General features: G+C 39.5%; 1 protein-coding gene across 1 annotated transcript; it reads right to left on the reverse strand.

Moving 5' to 3' along the window:
- Window positions 1–27,479, reverse strand: LOC119745231 (the record flags this gene model as incomplete). The annotated part of the gene is given in 36 exon segments (XM_038221455.1): window positions 1–451; window positions 2,089–2,167; window positions 2,595–2,857; window positions 3,568–3,677; window positions 3,795–3,944; window positions 4,209–4,411; window positions 4,543–4,903; window positions 6,247–6,399; window positions 7,319–7,413; window positions 8,674–8,799; window positions 9,371–9,628; window positions 9,850–10,098; window positions 10,375–10,632; window positions 11,510–11,767; window positions 12,129–12,386; window positions 12,890–13,138; window positions 13,413–13,670; window positions 13,961–14,218; window positions 14,562–14,819; window positions 15,325–15,573; window positions 15,861–16,118; window positions 16,409–16,666; window positions 17,005–17,262; window positions 17,763–18,011; window positions 18,298–18,555; window positions 18,846–19,103; window positions 19,447–19,704; window positions 20,201–20,449; window positions 21,268–21,525; window positions 22,622–22,879; window positions 23,499–23,759; window positions 24,341–24,586; window positions 25,214–25,348; window positions 26,326–26,580; window positions 26,707–26,937; window positions 27,272–27,479. Coding segments are annotated over 36 exon segments (8,442 nt in total), but the record flags the coding sequence as incomplete, so codon positions are not given.
- Between the last annotated feature and the right edge of the window lie 507 nt (window positions 27,480–27,986).

Genomic DNA, 27,986 nt, shown 5'->3' on the forward strand with positions numbered 1-27,986 from the left:
TTATGTCCGTGGAAGCACGCCATGAGGCGTGCTTCCACGGACTGTAGATGATCACTGGGTGTTTGTCATCTTCCTGATCTGATCGACGCAGATCAGCTTCCCAAGCCCTTTCCTCCCCGTCTTCCTCCCAACAATGAAGAGCAGGAAGATAGCCAGGCCAAGGAATGAGTTGAGAACGGCAAAGATCCACTGGAAGACGTCGGTAGCCCCCTCAACCGCCAGGAATCCGACTAACCAAGTCGCCCCCAACAGTAGACTTATGGGTAGCATGAGTCTACCGTGACGGATGGAGGCATCTAGGTGGGTCTCACGGCGGGTTACTGAGGACACCATGCGCTGACAGACGAGACGACGCACGAGGAGGATGAAAATGAAGACGTTGAAGAGCAGCATCATGCCAACTGGGAGGAGGACGCCGAAGTAGAGTGCGTTGCCAGGTGTTAAGAAGCAGCTAGATAATGAAGCAAAGCAGGTCAGTGTGTTTTAACCATTCTTCTTTGGAAGATTATTACACTGGGATATGTTTGCGGATACAATGTGTGAAATATCTTTAAGACGATCATATTAACTTCCAGTTAATATCAAGTTAACCATCCTATATATAAATCTCGTAGGTTATGTTTCACAGGGCGTATTTGCAAATCTGACTGAAGTAAGGTCGAGTAAGAACATGCTCTCATTAACAAAAATACAACCCGTCTGTAGTTAGTATTCATTTCTACAGAGTCAGACATCTTCATGCACAATCAAATTTTGATCTATACGTTGTGTCATGTAACTATGTGTTACCAAGTTATACCTATAAGGTCTACTGAATTTCCATTTATAGAAACCTTGCTCGAACGTGACATCATAAATGAAAAGAGACAGATGATAAGGTACACAAAAGAGAAACAATTATTATCTATAATTCATAAATACCTCAGACAGTTTAGCTATTCCTATTGGTCGACAGCCCGTCACGTGGCCGGTCTTAAACGGATGATAAAGACACGGCTAGCTGGTCTTAAACACTTTTCCAGTGTCACAAAAAAATGCGGACTCCTAAAAATCCAGTGCCTCTTACCGTTTTATTGGTTGAACGTTCACAATCCTCACGTAGGCATGCGCAACACTACCAGCGAGTCAGAATTTTATAGCTCTAAATTCAAAACGCAACGCCCCAGATGCGTTCTGCGCGACATCGCGCAGAACATGCTACGCACGCGTCAATCTCCATAAAAGGGTTGTTTACATCTTACTCGCCAGCTGAACACTCCATTATTTTGCTAGAGGGATGTTTCAAAAAGCATGAAGTGAACTTGTTGAACAAAATTGGGATTTTTTGAACGAATTATTTGATTTTTTTTACCGAAAAGGTATTTATGAATGGGAATAAATATGTGCTCCGTCGGTATTTATCACTCTGTTTAAGACCGCTTAGAGCCTGGGTGATGATAATTACCCTCGCCTCCGGCTCGGGTAATTATCAGCACCCAGACTCTAAGCGGTCTTAAACAGAGTGATAAAAACCTTCGGAGCACACATTTATTCCCTTATGAAAGATGACGCGTTTTGATGGAATCCTTGAAAATGCACCTTTGTGGGACACAAAGGTGCATTTTCAAGGATCATAACCTTATGTCCAATTATCATGTTAAAGAGTATTTTTGGTTTTGATGCTAATGCGAATTTCCGTATTCGTGACCTAAAGTATGACGTCATCTCAGGTAAAGGTCTCACTGTTACAGAGCTCTATTTCAGCATCAAAAGTTGCCAGGATTTTTCGGTTTCGCTGACATAAATCTCCTCTTTGACGATTCCTTGTAAATCTGTCAGTGTATGGGAGCAAGCCAATGAGCAAACTTTTCTCACAAATGCTTTCAGTGAGCAAACTTTTGGTTTACCATTTGAACAGAAAACCCCTCAACTGAACAGTGTCTTGCGGAAATGACATCACAACAATAGCGCCCTCAGTTGTCCACAGAAACAAATAAGCGTAAAGAAGGGCAATTTTTGATAAAATTAACCCAAAAAAGGGATGTCAAATAGTTTTCACGAAATGTGTTCCTAGAAAAATTCATCTCATAAGCACCCTTTCATACTTACTATTCGCCCTCGAGTTCCCAGTGTCCAGTGACAAAATACGGCACCACGAACGTGAAGGCCACGATCACCATCGGGATACCTTATAAACCACAAGAAATACCTTTAAGTTGTGAGTTTCTACTGAGTACATTGCAACTGCAAGTTCACCTCTTAATAAGGTGCGTCTTCACGTTGATAACTGAAAGCTTTTATAGCAGTTAGTTTCAAACGCACCTCGAAAATGTGTCACGACTTAGGTTTCCAGAAAATGAAGAACAAAAACGCTTTACAAAGTGTCTACATTTGAAGCTGTAATGTCGATTTTTGTTTCGTTCAGCAATTTTGTTTTGAACCTGTATAGGCATGGACCTCAACCCAAGATTTGCTGCAAATCTACACTTCTGATGAAGAATGAGTTCAGAATGGTCTCACTTTATTGACTCGCCGACACCAAGGCCTAACCTTCAACAATACTTTTAAGAGGGCGACTGTTGTACATGTCATTGATGAGGAAATCTAAAACTAACCCCAACAGAACAGCAGCATCTTCAACAGATATCCAGTCATCAGTCCCCTGCGCGTGAGGACAAGCAGGTAGAAAAGATTCAGCGCCTCGGCCGAGGCCCAGCAGACGGAGGTCAGAAAGAAGTAGTGGATCAGAGCGGCCATGATAACACAGGTGACCGGGGACTGAGCCTGTTCTATACCGGCCAGAAAGACCGCGTACAAGGCTAGCAGGGATACGCACAGGTTTATCACGGACTTCTTGGCTGGTTTGTTTCTAAGCTCACTGTTTCATCGAAAGCAGAATCGTTATTTTTAAACATGCGGTTGACAAGAATCTTAACAAGTTAAAGGGCCCATGCAATATAATGTTTTAATGTATTCCTCGAAAATGCACCTTTGGGTCCCACTCACCTTATTTTCAATTTTCGTTTTGCCATTTCCAAGGGTATTTTGCCTTTGTGGTTTCTTAATGCAAATTTACAAATTCATAAGCAAAAGCGTGATTTCATTTATAGGCAGAAACCTGCATCTTAAAGCTACTTCTGCACCAAAAGCTGACAGCATTTCGGATTTTTTGCGGTTGTAAAGTTTATTTGTAGTTGTTTCAGTACAACACAGTATTCAGCCAATGAACAAACTTTGTGTGTCGCAATGTGAACAGAAAATCCTTAAATTAAAAGTTTCTCCCTGAAATGACAACACAGCCACAGCGCCCCCATAGTCGTCAGGAAAAACATGGACATTATTCAATGTTTATGAAGGACACTTTTCAATCAAAGTATACATGTCAAATCAAAAAGGGATGTCAAATAGGGGTAGAAAGCTGCACAAAATAATGTTCCCAAGTAAAATTCATCTTATGATCCCTAAAGTTGCCCCAATTCTCAAACTTGAGGAAAATATACTTTTTTGACGCACGTTATTCAATGTCTGGTACTTGAAATAATATGACTGTCGATACTTTGGCCTTAGCCCTCATAACATAATTCTTACCTATGCACCAAGCAGGCCATTATAGTCAGAAACAGCGCCCCAATCGATACTGCACACCCGACCTTGCTTATGATATCCAACGCAAAATTGTCAATGTCACCATAATAACTCTGAGAAAACAAAACGAAAACAGAAAGCATGCAATAAACAGCCACACAAAAACTCAGGTTTGCACACACACAAAAACAGAAGAATGAAATTTAAATCAATTACACCTTTAGACTCACCAGTAGAATAGCGAAGTTAGTCAAGTGATTGCAGTCACAGGCCACGGAGCGTTGACCAGGGTTGATCGTGGACCGAGTACATCCCTCAGTGGACCAGTTACTGGCAGCAACGTCCCAAAAGACACAGATTGACTCACCCGTGAGTGATGTCTAAAACAAATGAAAAACATCTTGAGTACCATCAAAATGCGACCTTGTTCAGTTTGTATTTGTAGAAAATAAAACAAAAAAGACTTACCTGGGCAGTAAACGAAACAAGGGGATCGGGTCCAAGAAACTCTTTACAAAAAATATTTGCCTCATTCAACAATATCGAATTAAAATTTTTAGTATGCTTTTGGCTTGGATGGAATAAATTTTAAGTTTTCTTTTAAATTTTCATATTTGTGTCCGAATGTTATCGATGTCACTTACGTTCAGAGAAATGAAAGACGTTACAACAGGGCTCATCAGGTTTTCAATGATTTGATCTCGGTCTCCGACGATAGCTGATACGATGCGACTGTTCACTAACAGTTGTTTCCCGTCAGGAAAGCTTAGCGACTCGGGTGTGGCTAACTGAAACAGCTTGGAGGTCAGGTACACGGCGAAAACAACAGGCAAATTTACCATGGAACCTGCATGAAACAAATTAATTGTCACATACTTTGATTTAAAACATTCAATTCGCTTCAGTTCCTGATATAACTGTTCCTATTTCCTTCTTTGCAATTCTTACAAAGAAATACTTATGTATGTTTTTTTTCACCTTGTTCATCATCCAATTTCAGAGCTTCTCCGGGAAGACCAATGAATGCTTCGGCGTCATCCCGTGGTTCGGTCATCGAACTCAACTGACCCTCATTGTTCTGAAGCGTGTTATCAATGACCCCTCCTATAGGAATGCTTGCGTAGCTTATGCCGGAATCGGTGTTTAAATCTGGGCCAAGTACGACGACATCGACAGCTAGGTTCGACAGGTTGTCGATCGTCAGGTTTTCCCTGACGTACGTCAGCTGTGTCTCGAAGGTTTGGAGGATCCTTCCCGCAGCATCATCATCACTCTCTTCGAAGATTTCGTTACGTAGATTGAGAACGTTGTCGACCGTCTTGACAACGTTTACGGTCACCTATATGGAAACAAATTATCAAAAACACAAATCTATTGTTTCGAGCCTCCAAGGGGCAAACACTCTTGCCTTCGTAATTAAATCTCCCAAAAAAATGTAAAAGTGAAATATGTTTACCCTTGACATGATTCCCTTGGTTACCACGTTTCACCCCAATCTCCCTCCCCTTCGCAAAATCACTAATGACAATCATCATATCCTCCGCACTTCAGATCGCCTTGCCCGCGCCATCCCCAACGGCCCCACATTGGCTTACAGGCGTCCTCGAAATCTACGGGACTTGATTGTTCGAGCTGAAGTCCCATCCTTAGATGCATCCCCTCCCACCCAGCATGGTACTTTCAAGTGCAGTTCCAGATGTGTTGTCTGCCAGATTCATATCCAGGAGTCTGACTCCTTTTCTGGCCACTCTTCTATCACTACCCACAGAACCATTGGTAACATCACTTGTAACACCTCTAATGTCATATATCTCATTTCTTGCAGGGTCTGTGGAGTGCAGTATGTAGGTGAGACTAAGAATACGCTCAAGAAGCGTTTCTATGCCCACCGGTCAACGGTCAACACCAAGAAACTAGACACCCCTGTTGGTCATCACTTCAACCTGCCTAACCACTCCATTTCTGATATGATTTTGCAGGGCATTGAATCTCTTGGCCATCGCAAGGACTCAGTTCGCCTCAGTAGAGAGAAAGTGTGGATGAATCGTCTTCGAACTATTCAACCACATGGTCTCAACATCCAACTTGGAAATGATTAATCCTTTTTTTTCCTCCATTGTCTTCTGTTACAGATAATCCATCTGGTCTTCCTTGTTTGTGTTTACCCATCTTCCCCCATCTTTCATCCCTTTCCACCTCCATACTGTCCCCCCCCCCCCCGCATCATCCCTTCACTCTCACATTCTTTTGTCCGTTCCCACTCCCTGTGACCTTTGATCCTTCCCCTTTCTGGTCCCTCCCCTGTTCACACCAGACCCCTTGTGGTTTGCCATCTCCCTTTGTTTCTTTGTTCTCTCATCCACCCTCCCCTGCATCTTTCTACACCTTTCCCACTTAATCCTCCTTTTGTGTTTCTTCTTTCAGCCCTGCATGTTTGTGTGCATCCCCATGTTAATGTATGTACCTCTGTCATTTCTGTTCTAGCCTCTGAAGAAGAACTTGCTAAGTTCGCAACGTCAGGCCACATTAATTTTAAGACTTGACATTTTTCAACAGATGAAGCTATAACCCGTATGCTTTTGGCATCCACTAACGGAAAAAAGCGTTTGCAATTACGAATCAGTATATATAAAGATCATTTAGAATGAGGCATGTGAATCTTGAATATCTTGACGTTAGTACCTGGAGGCTTGGACTGGTTACATTTGCTATATTCTCCAGAACCGTTGCCGTCAGAGAGAGCTCATCCCCTTCAACTTCTTCGTTGATTAAGCTCGATGTCGCGTTCTTCAGCGTAGCGGACACTGAAAGAACATTGGTTTCATTCACCACGATCTATGAATAAAAATGCAAATGGTTCATATTAAGTTCATGTATCACCACAAATGCGTACAAACCAAACAATTTTTGATTCTCATCACATGATTTTATTACTGTATATAATGCCTGGCTCGAGTACAAAGGTTACCTACCCTCGAAGTTCTAGACATGATGGAAGTATTAATAAGTTTACTCTTTGAACAAACCGTAACCCCAACCATAAACTGGTTGGGCAGTGTCTCTAAAAACTGTGGTCCACAAAAGCCAATTGCGAACTTAAGCTGTCGTTGAACTTGTTTTCGTTCTTGGTTTAAATAGGGGGCAAATTCCATATGGCATCTCGAGAAAAATTACTATGTTGGTAGTCCAAGTAACTTTGACCCTACTTATCGCCTTTTGTAACATTCCATGATCTGGCGTCAGTAGCTTCGTCCTTCGGATGGGACGTAAAGCCGTAGGTCCCGTGTGTTGTGTAATGCACGTTAAAGAACCCAGTAACACTTGTCGCTAAGAGAAGGGGTTCGCCCCGGTGTTTTTGGCAGTGGCCGCAGCACCTTGCCACACCTCCAGTTTAAATTCCCTAGATGGAATATTTCGGAGGACCACCAACCAAGTAAGTACCAAGTCAGTAGACTGTCGCCAGCTCATGTCCAAATGTTAAAAAAGGCGATAAGTAGGGTCAAAGTTACTTGGACTACTTTGTTGGTAATAATCCGTCTATCCCATCAATAATGTTTATGTCGCCATTCGAACTCCAAAAAGTTAGACAGACACCAATGTGGCGCGTGATTGTGTGCGTTTACACATTGATATCATGGGGTACCGGGAAAATGTGTTAACTAAACTGTAACTAGAACTTATTTTCGTGTGCTCATGAGTTTTGATTTCAATTTTATATAGGTAATGATGAAGAGGCAAGATGTATATGAACTACCTGTGCAAGGACTTCTAGGATGTCAGCAACGTCACACTCTGCTGAAACCTCACAGTCGTTCGGTTTACCGGTTGAGTCGGTGTGGCAATTGCACGCTGAAAACAAAACGATCTTAAATAGTATTTCCACAGTCATTGTTAACTTGACTTGTGCAACGCTCGAAACCAAACGAGTTTGTATTTAATTTCTTGCATTTCTGTCTTTCATTGCTGGGTGTTTTTACAGTAGTTCTTTTATATTATTCAAATTTGCTCTTAGAATCAGTATCAATTTGGTAAAATATTCTGTATAGGACTCTACTCTAGTCTGTTACACCTAAATCGACACTTATATAGTCACACTTCGATTCTGTAGACTTTATATCATATTACAGACGATCATACTAAACTAAAACAACAGAGTTGTTTCCAGAAGGAGAAAATCCGCCAATTGTCAACACTAAAGGATGATTAAAGCGTCTCATTTCCATCCATAACATCACACGCATGACGCGCATAATATGCCATATTATTATCCATTTTTTTTCATTTAATTAAAACTTAAAGATTTGCATGGTGGACATTATCAATGTATGGAAGGTTGTGGTAACACCATGTGGTTGATATCTCTTAGTTTTGTTTCATTTAGTCTCTTAGTTTCGTTTCGAACAGTATGCTCTGTCCGTGCAGGAGACTGATGACGAACAGAGCATACTGTTCGAAACGTCAAGTTAAACCAACTGGTTCTTCGCAGAACCACACAACTCACTAAGAGATATCATTCACGGCTGCCGCAAACCTCCCATTTATTGTTTTTTTATGGGAAATTCGATCAGTGAAACTTTCTCACAATAACATCAATACAACCTGACACTCTCTCATACAATTCCAAGGAGTGAAAATTCACTCCCGCCGACTGAAACTAGGGACCATACGATTTCGAGTGAAATTCAGTCGATTCAATAGATTAAGTTTTAACTCGATTTTATTATTTGTGTGTGTGTGTATTTCAATCTAAAATTAGCGTGATTTGTTTTTATCTCAATCGTGTAGTCCCTAGTTTTCCCTTTTTCATAGACATAATTTACATTTTCCTATGGAACTACTTGATAAGTAACCATTTTAGTATAAATACCACTTTTCTCGAAAACCTCGTAATATAAAGGTTGAATCACTATTGAGCTTTGAAGATTAGACATCGTTCAAAATTAAACGGGTCTAAGTGATACAAGGCAGGTAACAGCAGGATCAGGTGTAAAAGCTGATTCTATCTCCCCCTCCCTCGGATATTCTGTATTCGCCCCCCCCCCCTACACATTCCATTTTTTTTTCAGATATATTAGTATTTTCATTAATTAAAAATTGGGGGAAACATACCGTATGTTTCACATGTAATTCCTTTAAAGCCTTCAGAACAATTGCAGTAGATTTGATCCCCAGACGAACTCGTGGAACAAGTCCCACCATTCTGACAAGGTGAAGATGAACACGGATTCGATGATACTGTTGATTATAAACACACCACAATATTCAAGCAAAGTACCTCAAAAAGAAATCTATAGATTTATGGGCCCGGCAATTCAAGTGTCTCAACTTCAAAGGGGTTTCTGGAAAAACATGTTACGAGTGTTTGGCAGAGTGCTTTAGTAAATGGTGACGAAAAGATTTCCACATAAACCAGGTTTCAGATACGTTGGGTGGACTTGCCCACGTCCACACAAGGTTTTCCCCCTCTCTGGAAAACAGGCATTTTGGGGTTGGGTTTATCCGTCGCAAAAGGAAGAGAAACAGTAAAAGGAATCAACTATTTTTCTCAATGTATGTCTATGGAATTTTATTTTATGATGATGTGAAATTAATCACCTGCCAACTATGTTTCTGTATCTGTTGTAGTGTTTTGTGTCTGCTTTATTTCTGGGACATTGCGCAGCAACCTGACGACAAGGCTTTTATCTTTTTCATTTGTTTGTCAAATATTATTTGATTGAGTTAAACAAAAAAATATCATAGCACTAATAAATTAGCTTAAATGTCTTCATTTTGTGTATTGCAAACAAATGAAATGAAAACTTACCAACAGTGACGGTAAAGGAACATGACTCGGAATTCCCTTCCGCATCAGTAGCTCTGTAAGTTATTGTGTAGCTTCCAAATGGAAAGAACGAACCAGGTCCTAGCTGTGCATTTGATGTCAAGGAGATAGTTGGTTGTAATCCACTGTGGTCTGTGGCAGTGGGTAAGTTCCATGTTACTTCAATTCCATTCCCATTGCCAGTCGTGACTTCTCGAACGATGTTGCCTGGGCAGTTAATCATAAGTGGCCCGCCATCCACTGTAAAAAAAAAAATTAAAAAAAATAAAAAGATCCCCCATCTGACAAATGTTTCAAACTTAATCAAATGTAAATATCTGACCATTAGCAATGAGACAAAGGCAACTGTATCTGTGTATCAACAGACTATTGCAACAATAGCCTGTGTTGTTCAGAAAAATCCATTTTACTCAAAATAAAATGAATATTTAAATGAAAATTATACTGCCAAAAAGACTTACGTCGAGTTATTGTTACAGTGAAAGTACAGGAGTCCGTGTTGCCTGATGGGTCACGGTAGGTATACATTACAGTAGCAATACCAGGTTGGAAACGGCTATTAGGTTCACGGGTCCTGGAGACGAAAGTAACACTCCCAGAATTGTCAGATACAACTGGCTCACTCCAGGTCACAGCCCTATCATTAGCTGTAAATGGTATGCTAAACGCGACATTCGCTGGGCATTGGACTGAAGGTGGTACTTCGTCAACTAGAAACAAATAAAACATCAATCGTTTCAGTCGAGTTTATTTGGAATGTCTTCCAAGTCAAAAAAATGGGACACATCCAATTAATCTCAAATCTCTTAGCACACAAGCGATATAAACAGCAGCAGATACATAAAAAACCATTATAGCAGGAATGTTACATGTCCCAAATCCAAAACAATTATCTTCTCTAAATGAGACTAAATGAATCACTTCACACAACTGACACACTTTATCTTGATTTTAGGAACAAACACCCTTGATGAAAAAAATCTTACCAACTGTCACAGTAAAAGAACATGGAATGGAATTGCTTGCCCCATCTGTGGCAAAATAGGTAATGGTGTAGGTTCCAAACTGGAAGAAGGAACCAGGTCCTTGTTGTGAATTTGAGCTCAGGAAGACATTTGTTTCAGCTCCACTGTTGTCTGTGGCTGTTGCAGGACTCCATTGTACTTCAATTCCATTCCGATTGCCAGTCGTGACTCGTTGGGTGATGTCAGCTGGGCAAGTGATCACGGGTGGTACACGATCCACTGAAATGAATAGATAGTGGTAATTAAAAAGTGCGCTTTTCGACCAGTGATTGGGAAAGGAAAAACGTTCCACATATCATGACATTTCAATAAATCTATTCAGTCAAAATGCTTTGCACTATAGAGGGAATTTACAACATTTGCATATATCAAAACCTACCAAAATATTATGAAGTACCTCACTAGACATTTAGTTAATGACAGTCTTAAGCTTCCTGTAAAATCATGGCACCTGGTGTGTTGTCATTTCCAAGAAAGGTGGAACTTTTTATCCATTTCAAACGCTGGTCGGCCGACAAGTGTTGGTTCATATTTTGTTTGCAATCGATTTCACACCTTTGAACGGGTACAGGCCAGCTGGACTGTTTCCCTGACCTTACAATTCCCCGACGTCCACAAATTGCTCTGTTTCATCTTAAGTGGGGTCATGGAACCAGACTACAGGAACATGATCGTTGTTCTTTGTTTTTCCAGCATCAACACAAAACTTCAACAAGTCAGTGTAACAATTTTTGCTATAAAATACTAACCCCCAAAATCCATCCGTTTCTGAAAATTACATCTAAAGCAAAAGCTGTTTATTCCCTTTAAAGACATGTCAATGTTTAACCAATTATATTGGTATTGGTTCTGACTCGAAAAGGCTGGTAATTTGGACTTTAATATTACAGTTGTAGGGTGAAAGGCTTTCATCATAATTAATATGAAATTGTACATAGCATATATACCACAATGACAACAAACGCAGGGGCAGTTCTAATCAATAACAACTGATTACAATGGAAATGTGTCCATGTACTGACAAATAATACTGATGTTTATTTCCATTTTTAAATATTAATTGCCTATATTTCTGACAATGGAATTCAAGACTTACCAACATTAATAGTAAAAGAACACGACATGGAATTGCCTGCACCATCACTGGCAGTATATCTTATAGTGTACGTTCCAAATGCAAAGAAGGAACCCGGAGTTTGCTGTGAATTTGAGGTCAGGAAGACATTTGGTGCAGCTCCACTGTTGTCTGTAGCTGTAGGAACATTCCATGACACTTGAATTCCATTCTGACTGCCACTGGTGACTTCTTGTATAATATTGGATGGGCAATTGAGTACAGGTGGTACTCGATCCACTGAAAATTAACAACAATGGATGATTTAATTGAAAACAGAAGCAAAATCACAACATATATTGTAGAAAATAAACAGACTCGTGTAGTCAACTAATAAGGCAGTCGAAATTACAAAAAAAATTATCAACAAGGAGTTATGATGATGCACATGCCAGCTATGTTTCTGTGTCTGCTGGAGTGTTTTGTATCTGCTTTTTTTCTGGGACCGTTGCGCATCAACCTGACGACAAATTGAAGCTTTCATCCTTTTCATTAATTTGTCAAATATTATTTAATTGAGTTAAACAAAAAATATCATAGCAGTAATACAGAAACTTGTCTTCCTTTTGTGTATTGCTTTACAGATGAAATGAAAACATACCAACAACAACAAAAAAGGAACATGATTCGGAATTCCCTTCCACATTAGTAGCTCTGTAGGTAATTGTGTAGCTTCCAAATGAAAAGAAAGAACCAGGTTCTAGCTGTGCATTTGATGTCAAGGCGATAGTTGGTTGTATTCCACTGTGGTCTGTGGCAGTGGGTAAGTTCCATGTCACTTCAATTCCATTCCGATTGCCAGTCGTGACTTCTTGTAAGATGTTGAATGGGCAGTTAATCACAGGTGGTACGCCATCCTCTGTAAAGAAAAAAAAAACATCAGAAAAGATCCCCCATCTGACAAATGTTTCAACCTTAATAGAAAATTAATATCTGACCATTAGCAATGAGACAAAGGTAACTCTATCTGTGTATCAACAGACTACTGCAACATCTGCCGTTCAGAAAATTATGCTTCATTCAAAATTACATGAATATTTGAATCCCTACAAATACTTGGTTATCATGAGTGTTCGTCCATTAAACAAGGAGGATATCTTTGATAACAACAATCTGTTTTCCACATACTGGAATTTCAAAACAATTTGTTAAGAACTTTTAACAATAATTCACTCAGGATCAGATAATGACAAGGTTTAAATACATCAACATGTACCTGTGGCTTACATTTTAACTGACCAAATTTTCTTCAGTTTTCGAAGGAAAGATAAAAACAAGTACGCAAATATTTGTCAGGAAAACAATCGTACAATCTTTCAGAGAAATAAAAGAAACAACAAATCAACTGCCCACAAGACTTACGTCGGGTTATTGTTACAGTGAAAGAACAGGATTCCCTGTTGCCTGATGGGTCACGGTAGGTATACATTACAGTAGCAATACCAGGTTGGAAACGGCTATTAGGTTCATGGGTCCTTGAGACGAAAGTAACAGTTCCAGAATTGTCAGATACAACTGGCTCACTCCAGGTCACTGTTCTATCATTAGCTGTAAATGGTACGGTTAACTCCAGATTCGCTGGGCATAGAACTGAAGGCGGTACTTCGTCAACTACAAACAAATAAAACATCAATCGTTTCAGTCGAGTTTATTTGGAATGTCATCCAAGTCAAGGAAATGACATATCCAATTCATCTCAGATCTCTTAGCACACAAGCGATATAAACAGCAGCAGATACATAAAAAATCCAATATAGCAGAAATGTAAAATGTCCCAAATCTAAAACAATTATCTTCTCTAAATGAGACTAAATGAATCACTTTTCACTACTGACACACTTTATCTTGATTTTAGGAACAAACATCCCTGATGAAAAAATCTTACCAACTGTCACAGTAAAAGAACATGGAATGGAATTGCTTGCCCCATCTGTGGCAAAATAAATAATGGTGTAGGTTCCAAACTGGAAGAAGGAACCAGGTCCTTGTTGTGAATTTGAGCTCAGGAAGACATTTGGTTCAGCTCCACTGTTGTCTATGGCTGTTGCAGGACTCCATTGTACTTCAATTCCATTCCGATTACCAGTCGTGACTCGTTGGGTGATGTCAGCTGGGCAAGTGATCACAGGTGGTACACGATCCACTGAAATTAAGAGACATCTCTTAATTTAATTGTACACTTCCAACCGATGATTGGGAAAAGGAAACTGTTGTTTGCAGCTGAAGGAACATTCCATGGCACTTGAATTCCATTCTGAACGCCACTTGAGACTTCTTCAACAAGGTTGGATGGGCAAGTCAGTACAGTTCTTATCAATAAGGAATTGATTGCAGTGGAAATGTGTCCATGCACTGTCAAATGTTGCTGATGTTAATTTCCCCAGTTAACATTATCAATTGCCTACATTTCTAACAATGGAATTCAAAACTTACCAACATTAACAGTAAAAGAACATGAGAAGGAATTGCCTGCACCATCACTGGCAGTATATCTTATAGTGTACGTTCCAAATGCAAAGAAGGAACCCGGAGTTTGCTGTGAATTTGAGGTCAGGAAGACATTTGGTGCAGCTCCACTGTTGTCTGTAGCTGTAGGAACATTCCATGACACTTGAATTCCATTCCGACTGCCACTGGTGACTTCTTGTATAATATTGGACGGGCAATTGAGTACAGGTGGTACTCGATCCACTGAAAATTAACAACAATGGATGATTTAATTGAAAACAGAAGAAAAACAGCAAAACATCATGTGAAAAATAAACAGACTCATGTACTCAACCAATATAGTAATCAAAATTAGATATGGGCGTTATGATGACTTGAAAGTAAACTACTAGCGCTTTTGTTCCTGTATCGGCTGTCAAATCTCCTTTCTGCTAAATAATGTATCAACTTGATTACAAATTAAGTTTTTAATCCTTTTCTCCATTTGCCAGATATTACTTGATTCAGTTTCAGAAATATCATAGCTTTAGTAAAGAACCCTACTTTTCCTTATGCATATTGCTGAATCATTTACTGAAAAACTTACCAACAGTAACAGTAAAGGAACATGACTCAGAATTCCCTTCCGCATCAGTAGCTCTGTAAGTAATTGTGTAGCTTCCAAATGGAAAGAACGAACCAGGTCCTAACTGTGCATTTGATGTCAAGGAGATAGTTGGTTGTATTCCACTGTTGTCTGTGGCTGTGGGTAAATTCCATGTCACTTCAATTCCATTCCGATTGCCAGTCCTGACTTCTTGTAAGATGTTGGCTGCGCAGTTAATCACAGGCGGCACGCCATCCACTATAAAACAAAAAAAATAAGAAAAGATCCCCCATCTGACAAATGTTTCAACCTTAATAGAATATTAATATCTGATCATTAGCAATGAGACAAATGTAAATCTATCTGTGTATCAACAGACTACTGCAACATCTGCCGTTCAGAAAATTGTGCTTCTTTCAAAATTACATGAATATTTGACCCCTACAAATACTTGGTTATCGTGAGTCTTCGTCCATTAAACAAGGAGGATATCTTTGATAACAACAATCTGTTTTCCACATATTGCAATTTGAAAACAATTTGTTGAGAAGTTTTAATAATAATTCACTCAGGATCATATAATGACAAGGTTTAAATACATCCACATGTACCTGTGGCTTACATTTTAACCGACCAAATTGTCTTCAGTTTTCAAAGGAAAGATAAAAACAAGTACACAAATATTTTTCAGGAAACCAATTCAATTGTACAATCTTTCAGAGAAATAAAAGAAAACAACAAATCAACTGCCCACAAGACTTACGTCGGGTTATTGTCACAGTGAAAGAACAGGATTCCGTGTTGCCTGCTGGGTCACGGTAGGTATACATTACAGTAGTAATACCAGGTTGAAAACGGCTATTAGGTTCACGGGTCCTTGAGACAAAACTGACAGTTCCAGAATTGTCAGATACAACTGGCTCACTCCAGGTCACCACCCTATCATTAGCTGTAAATGGTATGGTAAACTCCACATTCCATGGGCATTGGACTGAAGGTGGTACTTCGTCAACTACAAACAAATAAAACATCAATCGTTTCAGTCATGTTTATTTGGAATATCTTCCAAGTCAAGAAAATGTGCCATATTCCAATTAATCTCAGCTCTTATACCACACACGTCACTAAACAGCAGCAGACACATCAAACAAACATTACAGCAGGAATGTAAAATCATAAATGACCCCAATCCAAAAAAAAAATATTTCTTCAAATGAGACTTAATGAATCACTTTACACAACTGACACACTTAACCTTGATTTCAGAAACATAAATCTTTCATGAAAAAAAACACTTACCAACTGTCACAGTAAAAGAACATGTCATGGAATTGCCTGCCCCATCTGAGGCAATGTAGAGAATGCTGTAGGTTCCAAACTGAAAGAAGGAACCAGGTCCTTGTTGTGAATTTGAGCCCAGAAAGACATTTGGTTCAGCTCCACTGTTGTCTGTGGCTGTTGCAGGACTCCATTGTACTTCAATTCCATTCCGATTACCAGTCGTGACTCGTTGGGTGATGTCAGCTGGGCAAGTGATCACAGGTGGTACACGATCCACTGAAATTAAGAGACATCTCTTAATTTAATTGTACACTTCCAACCGATGATTGGGAAAGGGAAACTGTTGTTTGCAGCTGAAGGAACATTCCATGGCACTTGAATTCCATTCTGAACGCCACTTGAGACTTCTTCAACAAGGTTGGATGGGCAAGTGAGTACAGTTCTTATCAATAAGGAATTGATTGCAGTGAAAATGTGTCCATGCACAGTCAAATGTTGCTGATGTTAATTTCCCCTTTTAACATTATCAATTGCCTACATTTCTAACAATGGAATTCAAAACTTACCAACTGTCAAAGTAAAAGAACAGGGCATGGAATTGCCTGCACCATCACTGGCAGTATATGTTATAGTGTACGTTCCAAATGCAAAGAAGGAACCCGGAGTTTGCTGTGAATTTGAGGTCAGGAAAACATTTGGTGCAGCTCCACTGTTGTCTGTAGCTGTAGGAACATTCCATGACACTTCAATTCCATTCCGATTGCCACTGGTGACTTCTTGTATAATATTGGATGGGCAATTGAGTACAGGTGGTACTCGATCCACTGAAAATTAACAACGGATGATTTAATTGAAAACAGAAGCAAAATAACAAGATTGCATGTGAGAAATAAACAGACTCCTCTAACAGTCGAAATTAAAAACAAAGTGTTTTAAACAGGAAGTTATGGTGATGTGAAATTAACCACCTGCCAACTATGCTTCTGAATCTGTTGCAGTATTTTGTGTCTGCTTTATTTCTTGGACATTGCGCATCAACCTGACGACAAGGCTTTAATTTGTCAAATATTATTTGATTAAGTTAAACAAAAAAATATTATAGCACTAATAAAGTAGCTTGTCGTCCTTTTGTGTATTGCAAACATATGATATGAAAACTTACCAACAGTGACAGTAAAGGAACATGACTCGGAATTCCCTTCCGCATCAGTAGCTCTGTAGGTAATTGTGTAGCTTCCAAATGGAAAGAACGAACCAGGTCCTAACTGTGCATTTGATGTCAAGGAGATAGTTGGTTGTATTCCACTGTTGTCTGTGGCTGTGGGTAAATTCCATGTCACTTCAATTCCATTCCGATTGCCAGTCCTGACTTCTTGTAAGATGTTGGCTGGGCAGTTAATCACAGGCGGCACGCCATCCACTGTACAAAAAATAAGAAAAGATCCTCCATCTGACAAATGTTTCAACCTTAATAGAATATTAATATCTGACCATTAGCAATGAGACAAAGGTAACTCTATCTGTGTATCAACAGATTACTGCAACATCTGCCGTTCAGAAAATTGTGCTTCTTTCAAAATGACATGAATATTTGACCCCTACAAATACTTGGTTATCGTGAGTCTTCGTCCATTAAACAAGGAGGATATCTTTGATAACAACAATCTGTTTTCCACATATTGCAATTTGAAAACAATTTGTTGAGAAGTTTTAATAATAATTCACTCAGGATCATATAATGACAAGGTTTAAATACATCCACATGTACCTGTGGCTTACATTTTAACCGACCAAATTGTCTTCAGTTTTCAAAGGAAAGATAAAAACAAGTACACAAATATTTTTCAGGAAACCAATTCAATTGTACAATCTTTCAGAGAAATAAAAGAAAACAACAAATCAACTGCCCACAAGACTTACGTCGGGTTATTGTCACAGTGAAAGAACAGGATTCCGTGTTGCCTGCTGGGTCACGGTAGGTATACATTACAGTAGTAATACCAGGTTGGAAACGGCTATTAGGTTCACGGGTCCTGGAGACGAAACTGACAGTTCCAGAATTGTCAGATACAACTGGCTCACTCCAGGTCACCTCCCTATCATTAGCTGTAAATGGTATGGTAAACTCCACATTCCCTGGGCATTGGACTGAAGGTGGTACTCCGTCAACTACAAACAAATAAAACATCAATCGTTTCAGTCATGTTTATTTGGAATATCTTCCAAGTCTACAAAATGTGCCATATTCCAATTCATCGCAGATCTTATACCACACACGTCACTAAACAGCAGCAGACACATCAAACAAACATTACAGCAGGAATGTTAAATCATAAATGACCCCAATCAAAAAAAAAATATTTCTTCAAATGAGACTTAATGAATCACTTTACACAACTGACACACTTAATCTTGATTTCAGAAACATAAATCTTTCATGAAAAAAAAAACTTACCAACTGTCAGAGTAAAAGAACATGTCATGGAATTGCCTGGCCCATCTGAGGCAATGTAGAGAATGCTGTAGGTTCCAAACTGAAAGAAGGAGCCAGGTCCTTGTTGTGAATTTGAGCCCAGAAAGACATTTGGTTCAGCTCCACTGTTGTCTGTGGCTGTTGCAGGACTCCATTGTACTTCAATTCCATTCCGATTACCAGTCGTGACTCGTTGGGTGATGTCAGCTGGGCAAGTGATCACAGGTGGTACACGATCCACTGAAATTAAGAGACATCTTTTAATTTAATTGTACACTTCCAACCGATGATTGGGAAAGGGAAACTGTTGTTTGCAGCTGAAGGAACATTCCATGGCACTTGAATTCCATTCTGAACGCCACTTGAGACTTCTTCAACAAAGTTGGATGGGCAAGTGAGTACAGTTCTTGTCAATAAGGAATTGATTGCAGTGGAAATGTGCCCATGCACTATCAAATGTTGCTGATGTTAATTTCCCCATTTAACATTATCAATTGCCTACATTTCTAACAATGGAATTCAAAACTTACCAACTGTCAAAGTAAAAGAACAGGACATGGAATTGCCTAAACCATCACTGGCAGTATATGTTATAGTGTACGTTCCAAATGCAAAGAAGGAACCCGGAGTTTGCTGTGAATTTGAGGTCAGGAAGACATTTGGTGCAGCTCCACTGTTGTCTGTAGCTGTAGGAACATTCCATGACACTTGAATTCCATTCTGACTGCCACTGGTGACTTCTCGTATAATATTGGATGGGCAATTAAGTACAGGTGGTACTCGATCCACTGAAAAATAAAAACAATGGATGATTTAATTGAAAACAGAAGAAAAACAGCAAAACATCATGTGAAACATAAACAGATGCATGTACTCGACCAATACAGTAATCAAAATTAGATATGGGTGTCACGATGACTTGAAAGTAAACTACTAGCGCTTTTGTTCCTGTATCGGCTGTCAAATGTCCTTTCTGCTAAATAATGTATCAACCTGATTACAAATTAAGTTTTTAATCCTTTTCTCCATTTGCCAAATATAGCTTGATTCAGTTTCAAAAATATCATAGCATTAGTAAAGTAACCTACTTTTCCTTATTCATATTGCTGAATCATTTACTGAAAAACTTACCAACAGTGACAGTAAAGGAACATGACTCGGAATTCCCTTCCGCATCAGTAGCTCTATAGGTAATTGTGTAGCTTCCAAATGGAAAGAACGAACCAGGTCCTAACTGTGCATTTGATGCCAAGGAGATAGTTGGTTGTATTCCACTGTTGTCTGTGGCTGTGGGTAAATTCCATGTCACTTCAATTCCATTCCGATTGCCAGTCGTGACTTCTTGTAAGATGTTGGCTGGGCAGTTAATCACAGGCGGCACGCCATCCACTGTACAAAAAATAAGAAAAGATCCTCCATCTGACAAATGTTTCAACCTTAATAGAATATTAATATCTGACCATTAGCAATGAGACAAAGGTAACTCTATCTGTGTATCAACAGACTACCGCAACATCTGCCGTTCAGAAAATTGTGCTTCATTCAAAATGACATGAATATTTGAACCCCTACAAATACTTGGTTATCATGAGTGTTCGTCCATTAAACAAGGAGGATATCTTTGATAACAACAATCTGTTTTCCACATTATTGCAATTTGAAAACAATTTGTTGAGAACTGTTAACAATAATTCGCTCAGGATCATATAATGACAAGATTTAAATACATCCACATGTACCTGTGGCTTACAATTTAAACGTCCAAATTTTCTTCAGTTTTCACAGCAAAGATACAAACAAGTACACAAATATTCGTCAGGAAACCAATCGTACAATCTTTCAGAGAAATAAAACAAACAACAAATCAACTGCCCACAAGACTTACGTCGGGTTATTGTCACAGTGAAAGAACAGGATTCCGTGTTGCCTGATGGGTCACGGTAGGTATACATTACAGTAGTAATACCAGGTAGGAAACGGGTATTAGGTTCACGGGTCCTTGAGACGAAACTGACAGTTCCAGAATTGTCAGATACAACTGGCTCACTCCAGGTCACCTCCCTATCATTAGCTGTAAATGGTATGGTAAACTCCACATTCCCTGGGCATTGGACTGAAGGTGGTACTCCGTCAACTAGAGACAAATAACACATCAATCGAGTTTATTTGGAATATCTTCCAAGTCAAGAAAATGGGACACATCCAATTAACCTCAAATCTCTTAGCACACAAGCGATATAAACAGCAGCAGATACATAAAAAAAAAACATTATAGCAGGAATGTTAAATGTCCCAAATCCAAAACAATTATCTTCTCTAAATGAGACTAAATGAATCACTTCACACAACTGACACACTTTATCTTGATTTTAGGAACAAACATCCTTGATGAAAAAAACCTTAACAACTGTCACAGTAAAAGAACATGGAATGGAATTGCTTGTCCCATCTGTGGCAAAATAGGTAATGGTGTAGGTTCCAAACTGGAAGAAGGAACCAGGTCCTTGTTGTGAATTTCAGCCCAGAAAGACAATTGGTACAGCTCCACTGTTGTCTGTGGCTGTTGCAGGACTCCATTGTACTTCAATTCCATTCCGATTGCCAGTCGTGACTCGTTGGGTGATGTCAGCTGGGCAAGTGATCACAGGTGGTACACGATCCACTGATATTAAGAGACATCTTTTAATTTAATTGTACACTTCCAACCGATGATTGCTAGAGGGAAACTGTTGTTTGCAGCTGAAGGAACATTCCATGGCACTTGAATTCCATTCTGAACGCCACTTGAGACTTCTTCAACAAGGTTGGATGGGCAAGTCAGTACAGTTCTTATCAATAAGGAATTGATTGCAGTGGAAATGTGTCCATGCACTGTCAAATGTTGCTGATGTTAATTTCCCCATTTAACATTATCAATTGCCTACATTTCTAACAATGGAATTCAAAACTTACCAACATTAACAGTGAAAGAACATGAGAAGGAATTGCCTGCACCATCACTGGCAGTATATGTTATAGTGTACGTTCCAAATGCAAAGAAGGAACCCGGAGTTTGCTGTGAATTTGAGGTCAGGAGGACATTTGGTGCAGCTCCACTGTTGTCTGTAGCTGTAGGAACATTCCATGACACTTGAATTCCATTCTGACTGCCACTGGTGACTTCTCTTACAAGGTTGGGTGGGCAATTGAGTACAGGTGGTACTCGATCCACTGAAAATTAACAACAATGGATGATTTAATTGAAAACAGAAGCAAAATAACAACATATTATGAAGAAAATATCGATCCACTGAACGATCCACTGAAATTAAGAGACATCTCTTAATTTAATTGTACACTTCCAGCCGATTTCACGAAACTTTAGTTCATGGCGTAAGTCTTGCGCTATAAGCAATTAAGGCGTAAGTTACGCACAGTTTCGTGAAATCGGCTGCTGCTGGACTCATGCTCTGGTGTTTCAGAGGCAACAGTGGCGTGGGTTGAAGCCCGGGCCTGGACACTTGTGCCCTTGAGCAAGGCACTTAACCATTATTGATTCGTCCTTCATTATGTATAATGAGGTACATTGTATTGTGACATGGACAGAACCAACAGCTTATGATGACAGTGGCCATGTGCGGCTCGTCATGCAGACTCACTCTCCCAACACCGCTTTCCCTGTTGCCACAACACCAGTGGAATACCTCGTCCAAGATCCAACAGGGAGCACCGCTAGATTTGTTGAATCTGACCATGCTGATGATCTGATGATGGGGTAAGATGGCCTAGCAGTTAAGAGCACTGGACTCATGTTTACTGAAATTTATCACACCGTTAAAGATGCACTTTTCAAACAATCGTGATCCTTTGTTCTAACATAAACATATTCATAGCTCTCGGCAGTGTTTAATGAAAACATTGCCTGCCCGACCACTCTGCGTTGGTTACTCAACAAACGCAAACCTCTAATTGCATTTTGTACATCATCAATGGACATCTCTGTCCCCCCCCCCCCCTCTCTCTCTCTCTCTCTCTCTCTTTCTCACTCTCTTTTACGATGGTGTATTATCTGATTCAGCTTTGGTCAATCAGTTGCTATTGGTAAGATCCGACATCCCGTTCCCCTTGATGTTATCTATCCGGAAAGATTTTGCGATTTTGCTATTTATTCATTTATATACTTATTTGTGGACTTATTTACCGTGTAATTAAACAAACAGTTATAGCGGCGTTTAGGATTGACCAGAATAATTGAGAATCAAAGAGATGTTCTTTTACATTATTTCAATACAGATTTATTCCAACTAATGTAGAAATGGAAACTTACCAACAGTTACAGTAAAGGAACATTGAGCCGAATTGCTTGCCCCATCAACGGCGCTATAAGCAATGGTGTAACTTCCGAACTGGAAGAAGGCACCGGGACCCAGCTGTTGATCTGAGGTCAGAATGACAATTAGCGTAGATCCAGTGTTGTCTGTGGCTATGGGTAAATTCCACGTTACTTCAACTCCATTCCGATTGCCAGTCGTGACTTCTTGAATGATGTTGGCTGGGCAGTTGATCACAGGATGCACATTGTCAACTGAAATGAAATTATGACAGATCATCTAAAGAGTGTAGGCCTATCGACCTCAATACAAAATGACAAAGTTGAACCTTTCACAATAAAACCACACAACTACGTCAGCCTTTGAAGTTTCTATTATGCCATAGAATATTGCAGTTGAGCCGAGATTATAAGTAAGACTATATGTATAGCCCATCAATGACATTGTGATTTCATCTTTTGCCCTGGAAAATTCTACAGAAAAAAAAAGATATTTTTTGTTTTTGGTATTTTTATTTAATGCCGTGCACTGAATAAAAAAGTACTTAAAAAACAATTTAGAATAAAATTTTCAAAGTTTGCAGATATTTCCGAACAATGATCTTGATAGTTATTCTTTTTGTCAAATTTGTCCATGGTTCGGCATGAATTTGTATTTTTGAAGACTGTAACCGCACTTTCATTTTTAAATTAATAGCATGTAATGTGCAAGTTGACCTGCTATGTTGAACATGGGTACCATATTCCAGTAATGACTCTGATCATGGTTGCCAGAATAGTTAATTTGAAACACTATATTTTGTTGTCATTGTAGTTGTTAGGGTATCTCTTATATTCTTCATATATATATTTATAGATGAAATGAACTACCAACCAGCACGTGTAACGGTCACATCAAACCGACAGTCGCCTCTGTTGCCAGCCGCATCGGTGTAACTGTAGAGGACAGTGGTCACTTGGCCAACAAGAAACCTGTCCCCCGGATTATGGGATATCAGAATAGCTGTTGGTGTTCCAGCATTATCCGTAGCCGTAGGTGCTGTCCATGTCACCTCAATGTCTGCACCAGCATTAAAAGGGGCCGTCACAGTGAGCGAAGTGGGACAGCCCACAAAGAATGGATCATCAATGTCAACTGCAAAAACAAACGTGTTTGACGTATCGGATTGCGATAATTAATGCATGACATTATTTATATGTTTGTGGATGTTTCAAAAAGAAGGAAGAAACCGTTTGTAAATTTGGTGAGACCTTTAAAGAGTAATAGTGTGTGCACTTAATCTGCGCAGGGATAACCCAAGAAAAGCAATTTGCTTCATTATTAGTTGCCCATGCCTGAGCAAATTGGATGGATCTCCGTATTCTGACCTTTTCGTAACTATACATCTTAGAAAAGAAAAAAAACAAGTCATTACAGACACTTATTTGTGTTCACAACCGTACGATTTTGCGATAAATGCCAAACTTCTGTGCCTTTCTTAACATTACAATACTATTTGATATCAATGCAAATCCCTGTCCATGTCTTCTTAAATTTGATTGATTTTATTTCAAGAGCAGACTGATAATTTCAGGATTATCTAAACTTATACATCCTATCCGAAACTTGCTTCTACTGAAAACCAGAAATGGGCATTAATCATTAGTGTTACCAAATCATCTTTGTGTTTTGCAATAAACGTAGTCCTCTGTAACTTCAGAAGTCTTTACTCTTACCAAATACTACCTCCACAAAGAATGAACACATAGATGCCTGGTTATTGGTATCGGTGAAAGTATACACAACTTCAGTTCTGCCAACGGGAAGTTGTTGCCCGGGATTATGAGTGGAAGTTTGTACAACTTGACTGTCATCTGTTGCAGTTGGTGGTGTCCAGGTGACAAAAGCAGTCCCTCCGAAAGTATTGGTGGTGAATACTAAATTGCTTGGGCATCCCGAAATCACTGGTGGCGTATTGTCAACTGCAAGGAAAGGAAAGCCAAGCAAATGTGTAAGCTGTGTCATTACATTGTCAACATGAAATGGTGTACCATTTAAAGTGACCACATTTACGTTTGTCCTATCAAAGAGACTCACATTGAATGATCAAGAAACCATAGAAATAATAACAGAAGAAAAATGTATATTAAAAAGAATAGCATACAAAAAACTGTCCAATTTTCATTAGTTTCATTTTTTCTATTCAGCGTGTGTAAATGATTTCAAAACTTTTTGTTTTGCTTTCTAGCTGTTTGGTTTAAAATGGCAAAAATAGCGACCTCAAAAGCAACCTCATCTGACCCTCATCTAGTTCTTTTTCTCCTTTTTTCTTTTCTTTTATTACAGAAAAAAATACTCTTTTAAGAGTGCTCTTCTGGTAAAAAAAAGATAAAAAGCTTAATATTACAATATTTGATGTTATCACCAACACACGTGCAACAACATATAATCAATAAATCAAGAACATATTTCTTTTCAAGCTAGTTATCAGTTCTAGTTACCAATTACGACAGTGACAGTAAAGTCGCATGTTGAGGAAAGCCCATTTACGTCAGTAAAAGTGTATGTAACTTGAGTTGCTGCAACAGGAAAAAGTTGTCCCGGTGTACGTGTTGACCGTGTGTCAAAAGAACTAACGTCTGTTGCAGTCGGTGGTGTCCAGAAGACAGCGAGGCCTTGCATATTTGAGGTTGTCCTAGAGAAATCATCAGGACAACCGGAGATCACAGGTGGATCATTGTCAACTGTAACAGAGATACAAAAAAATTCAATAAATGTTCTGCAGAGAAATGAGACGAGCATTATGAAACTTTTCCCTTTTTGAAAAAGGGATTCCTATCACTTCAGAGCGATTTCATATGCTAGAGTCCTGATGAGCTTTCACCAGTTCATAACCTATCCTTTCTGATTTTGATAAGTTGAGTTCATTTAGCCAAGTTTAAATCTCGATTCACTTTGCTGAAATGTTTCTAAAAATGTGTCACTTGGAATCAAAATTCGTGTGCATTTTGCTTTATATAGGTTGAGGCAGAAACAAAAGGGCAAAACAAAATAAAAACAGAAAAGGAATTATTGTAACTATTTTGTAAAAGGAGTTAATAAGGTTTGAGTAACAAAACGTGATTATGTACTCGAGTTAATCACAATAAAATAGGTCCTCAAGACCAGCAGAGGGGAAAAAAGTGAGGCCCACGTTTCGTTTCAGTACCCTTGAACGCTTCCGTAATCAACAACATCACATACCTGAGGTAACTATGACAGAAAATTGGCAAATGGAGGATAGACCGCCCGCGTCCACGAATGTAAAGGTCACAGGTGTTGTGCCTATAGGAAAGAGATCTCCAGATGCGTGGGATGCAGCGACAGTGAAGGCAGACGCATCTGTTGCTGTTATAGCTGGCCAGGTGACTCTTAAGGGAGCATTGGTAAAGGTTTGTCTGGCGTGGGTTCAAGCCCGGGCCCGGACACTTGTGCCCTTGAGCAAGGCACTTAACCATTATTGCTTCGTCCTTCGTACGGGACGTAAAGCTGTAGGTCCCGTGTGTTGTATAAATGCCCGTAAAAGAACCCAGCAAACACTTATCGCTAAGAGAAGGGTTCGCCCCGGTGTTTCTGGCAGTTATTCTCATACATACAGTGTGAGGCTGTACAGGATAGCCACACCAGGCGTTTGTACAGAAGCTAACAGATACAGACACTAGACCCATGTGCCTAAACTGACCTGTGACAGTGAGTTCAACCGTGAAGACACATCTAGCAGTGCTCCCTGTTGGATCTTGGAAGAGGTATTCCACTGGTGTTGTGCCAACAGGGAAAGCAGTGTTGGGAGAGTGAGTCTGCATAACGAGCCGCACATACCCACCGTCATCGTAAGCTGTTGGTTCTGTCCATGTCACAAAACCACTGGTGCCACTGGTCACTGTCTGCTGGATATTATTTGGACAGCTTGTGATGACCGGCCCGTAAGCGCCGGTTACTGTATAAATTAAGAGGCACAAAACAAAAAGAAAGCTCTCAACATATTGTGAGATATGAAATGTGCTTTAAAACAGACATGTGGCAACTCAAGTCAATTTTAAATACCGGTAGTCATTGAACTTACCTGCTCTTCGCACTAGGAAAGAACAGGAGGCTCGGTTGCCAGAACCATCAACAGTATTGTAGGTGACAGTGGTGAAACCCTCCTGGACTACTGATCCTGGGGTTAAAGTTGAGGTTGTGGAAGCGATCCCTGAAGCATCAGTTGGTGTTGGTGGAGTCCAGGTGGCAATGCCACTTGCACTAGCAACCTCATCAGCAGGGCAGGTCAAAGAAGGCACCACACCATCCGTTCCTGATTGACCAAAGATTATTTTGTTAGTTTAAATGTCATCAACAGCCACCCTTTTTAACAAAACTCTCTATGTATTCAATAAGAAGTGGGATATCTAGCCACAGCTACATTACTGTTTTTCAAAGAGGATAATATTCCTTTACAATCCAGCGATAATTGGTTTTGACCTACATTTCCCAAGTCAACCCTTATTTGCATAAATGAAGGATAGATCAAACACAAAGTCAAAATGTAGTATGCTAAACAGACGTGCAGACTCTAAAACAAGATCGGGCTATTTGGAATTCTCTTAAAGAGAATCTCTGAGGACTACAGTGTTGAGAAAAATGCATACCTGTAGTGGAAACAGTCACCGTGAACATGCACTCAGCCGGCGAGTTGGCATTGCTTGGGTCGATCCACTGATAAGTAACCTGGGTAGTTCCAACAGGAAAGGCAGTGTTGGGGGCATGTGACCGCCAGGAACGTCGCAGCACACCATTATTGTCAGTGGCTCTTGGCTCAGTCCAGCTTACAACTACAGTAGTCTGGCTGGATGCTATAGGCTGAGTGATACTCCCTGGACAGTTGAGCACTGTTGGTATGGTACCATCATTGTTGACTGGTAAACGAAACACAAAACATAGGACAAGGTTATTCTATTTAACAGAGAATTTTTATCTCCAATTGAACAAAAATCTTATTATCCATTGTAAATGTAATTTCCCTTTTTTTTTAATAAATACTTTTTTTTTAGCTGTCTTTGTATTCAACAATGTGAATTTCATTTAATTCAGCATAATTTCTTATGAAATACACCAATAAACCAATAAAATAATAGATCGTCATTATACACTCAACTTAAAAAAGAAAGTCCCCCTAATACTTTTTTGTTTAACTCAAAAACTACTGGGCACCTCTCGCTCAAATAACAACTAATCACGCAGTAAAGGATTTCCTTAGCAATCCAGCCATACTCTTTACTTGGCACAATACAGTGATAATGTGTACGAAATTATGCAATCCATTAAAAATGATACCGAAAACAGTTGCACTTTTGTATACGTGCA

This window comes from Patiria miniata, unplaced genomic scaffold (genome assembly GCF_015706575.1).
Source record: "Patiria miniata isolate m_02_andy unplaced genomic scaffold, ASM1570657v1 HiC_scaffold_7, whole genome shotgun sequence".
Taxonomy (NCBI): Eukaryota; Metazoa; Echinodermata; class Asteroidea; order Valvatida; family Asterinidae; genus Patiria; species Patiria miniata.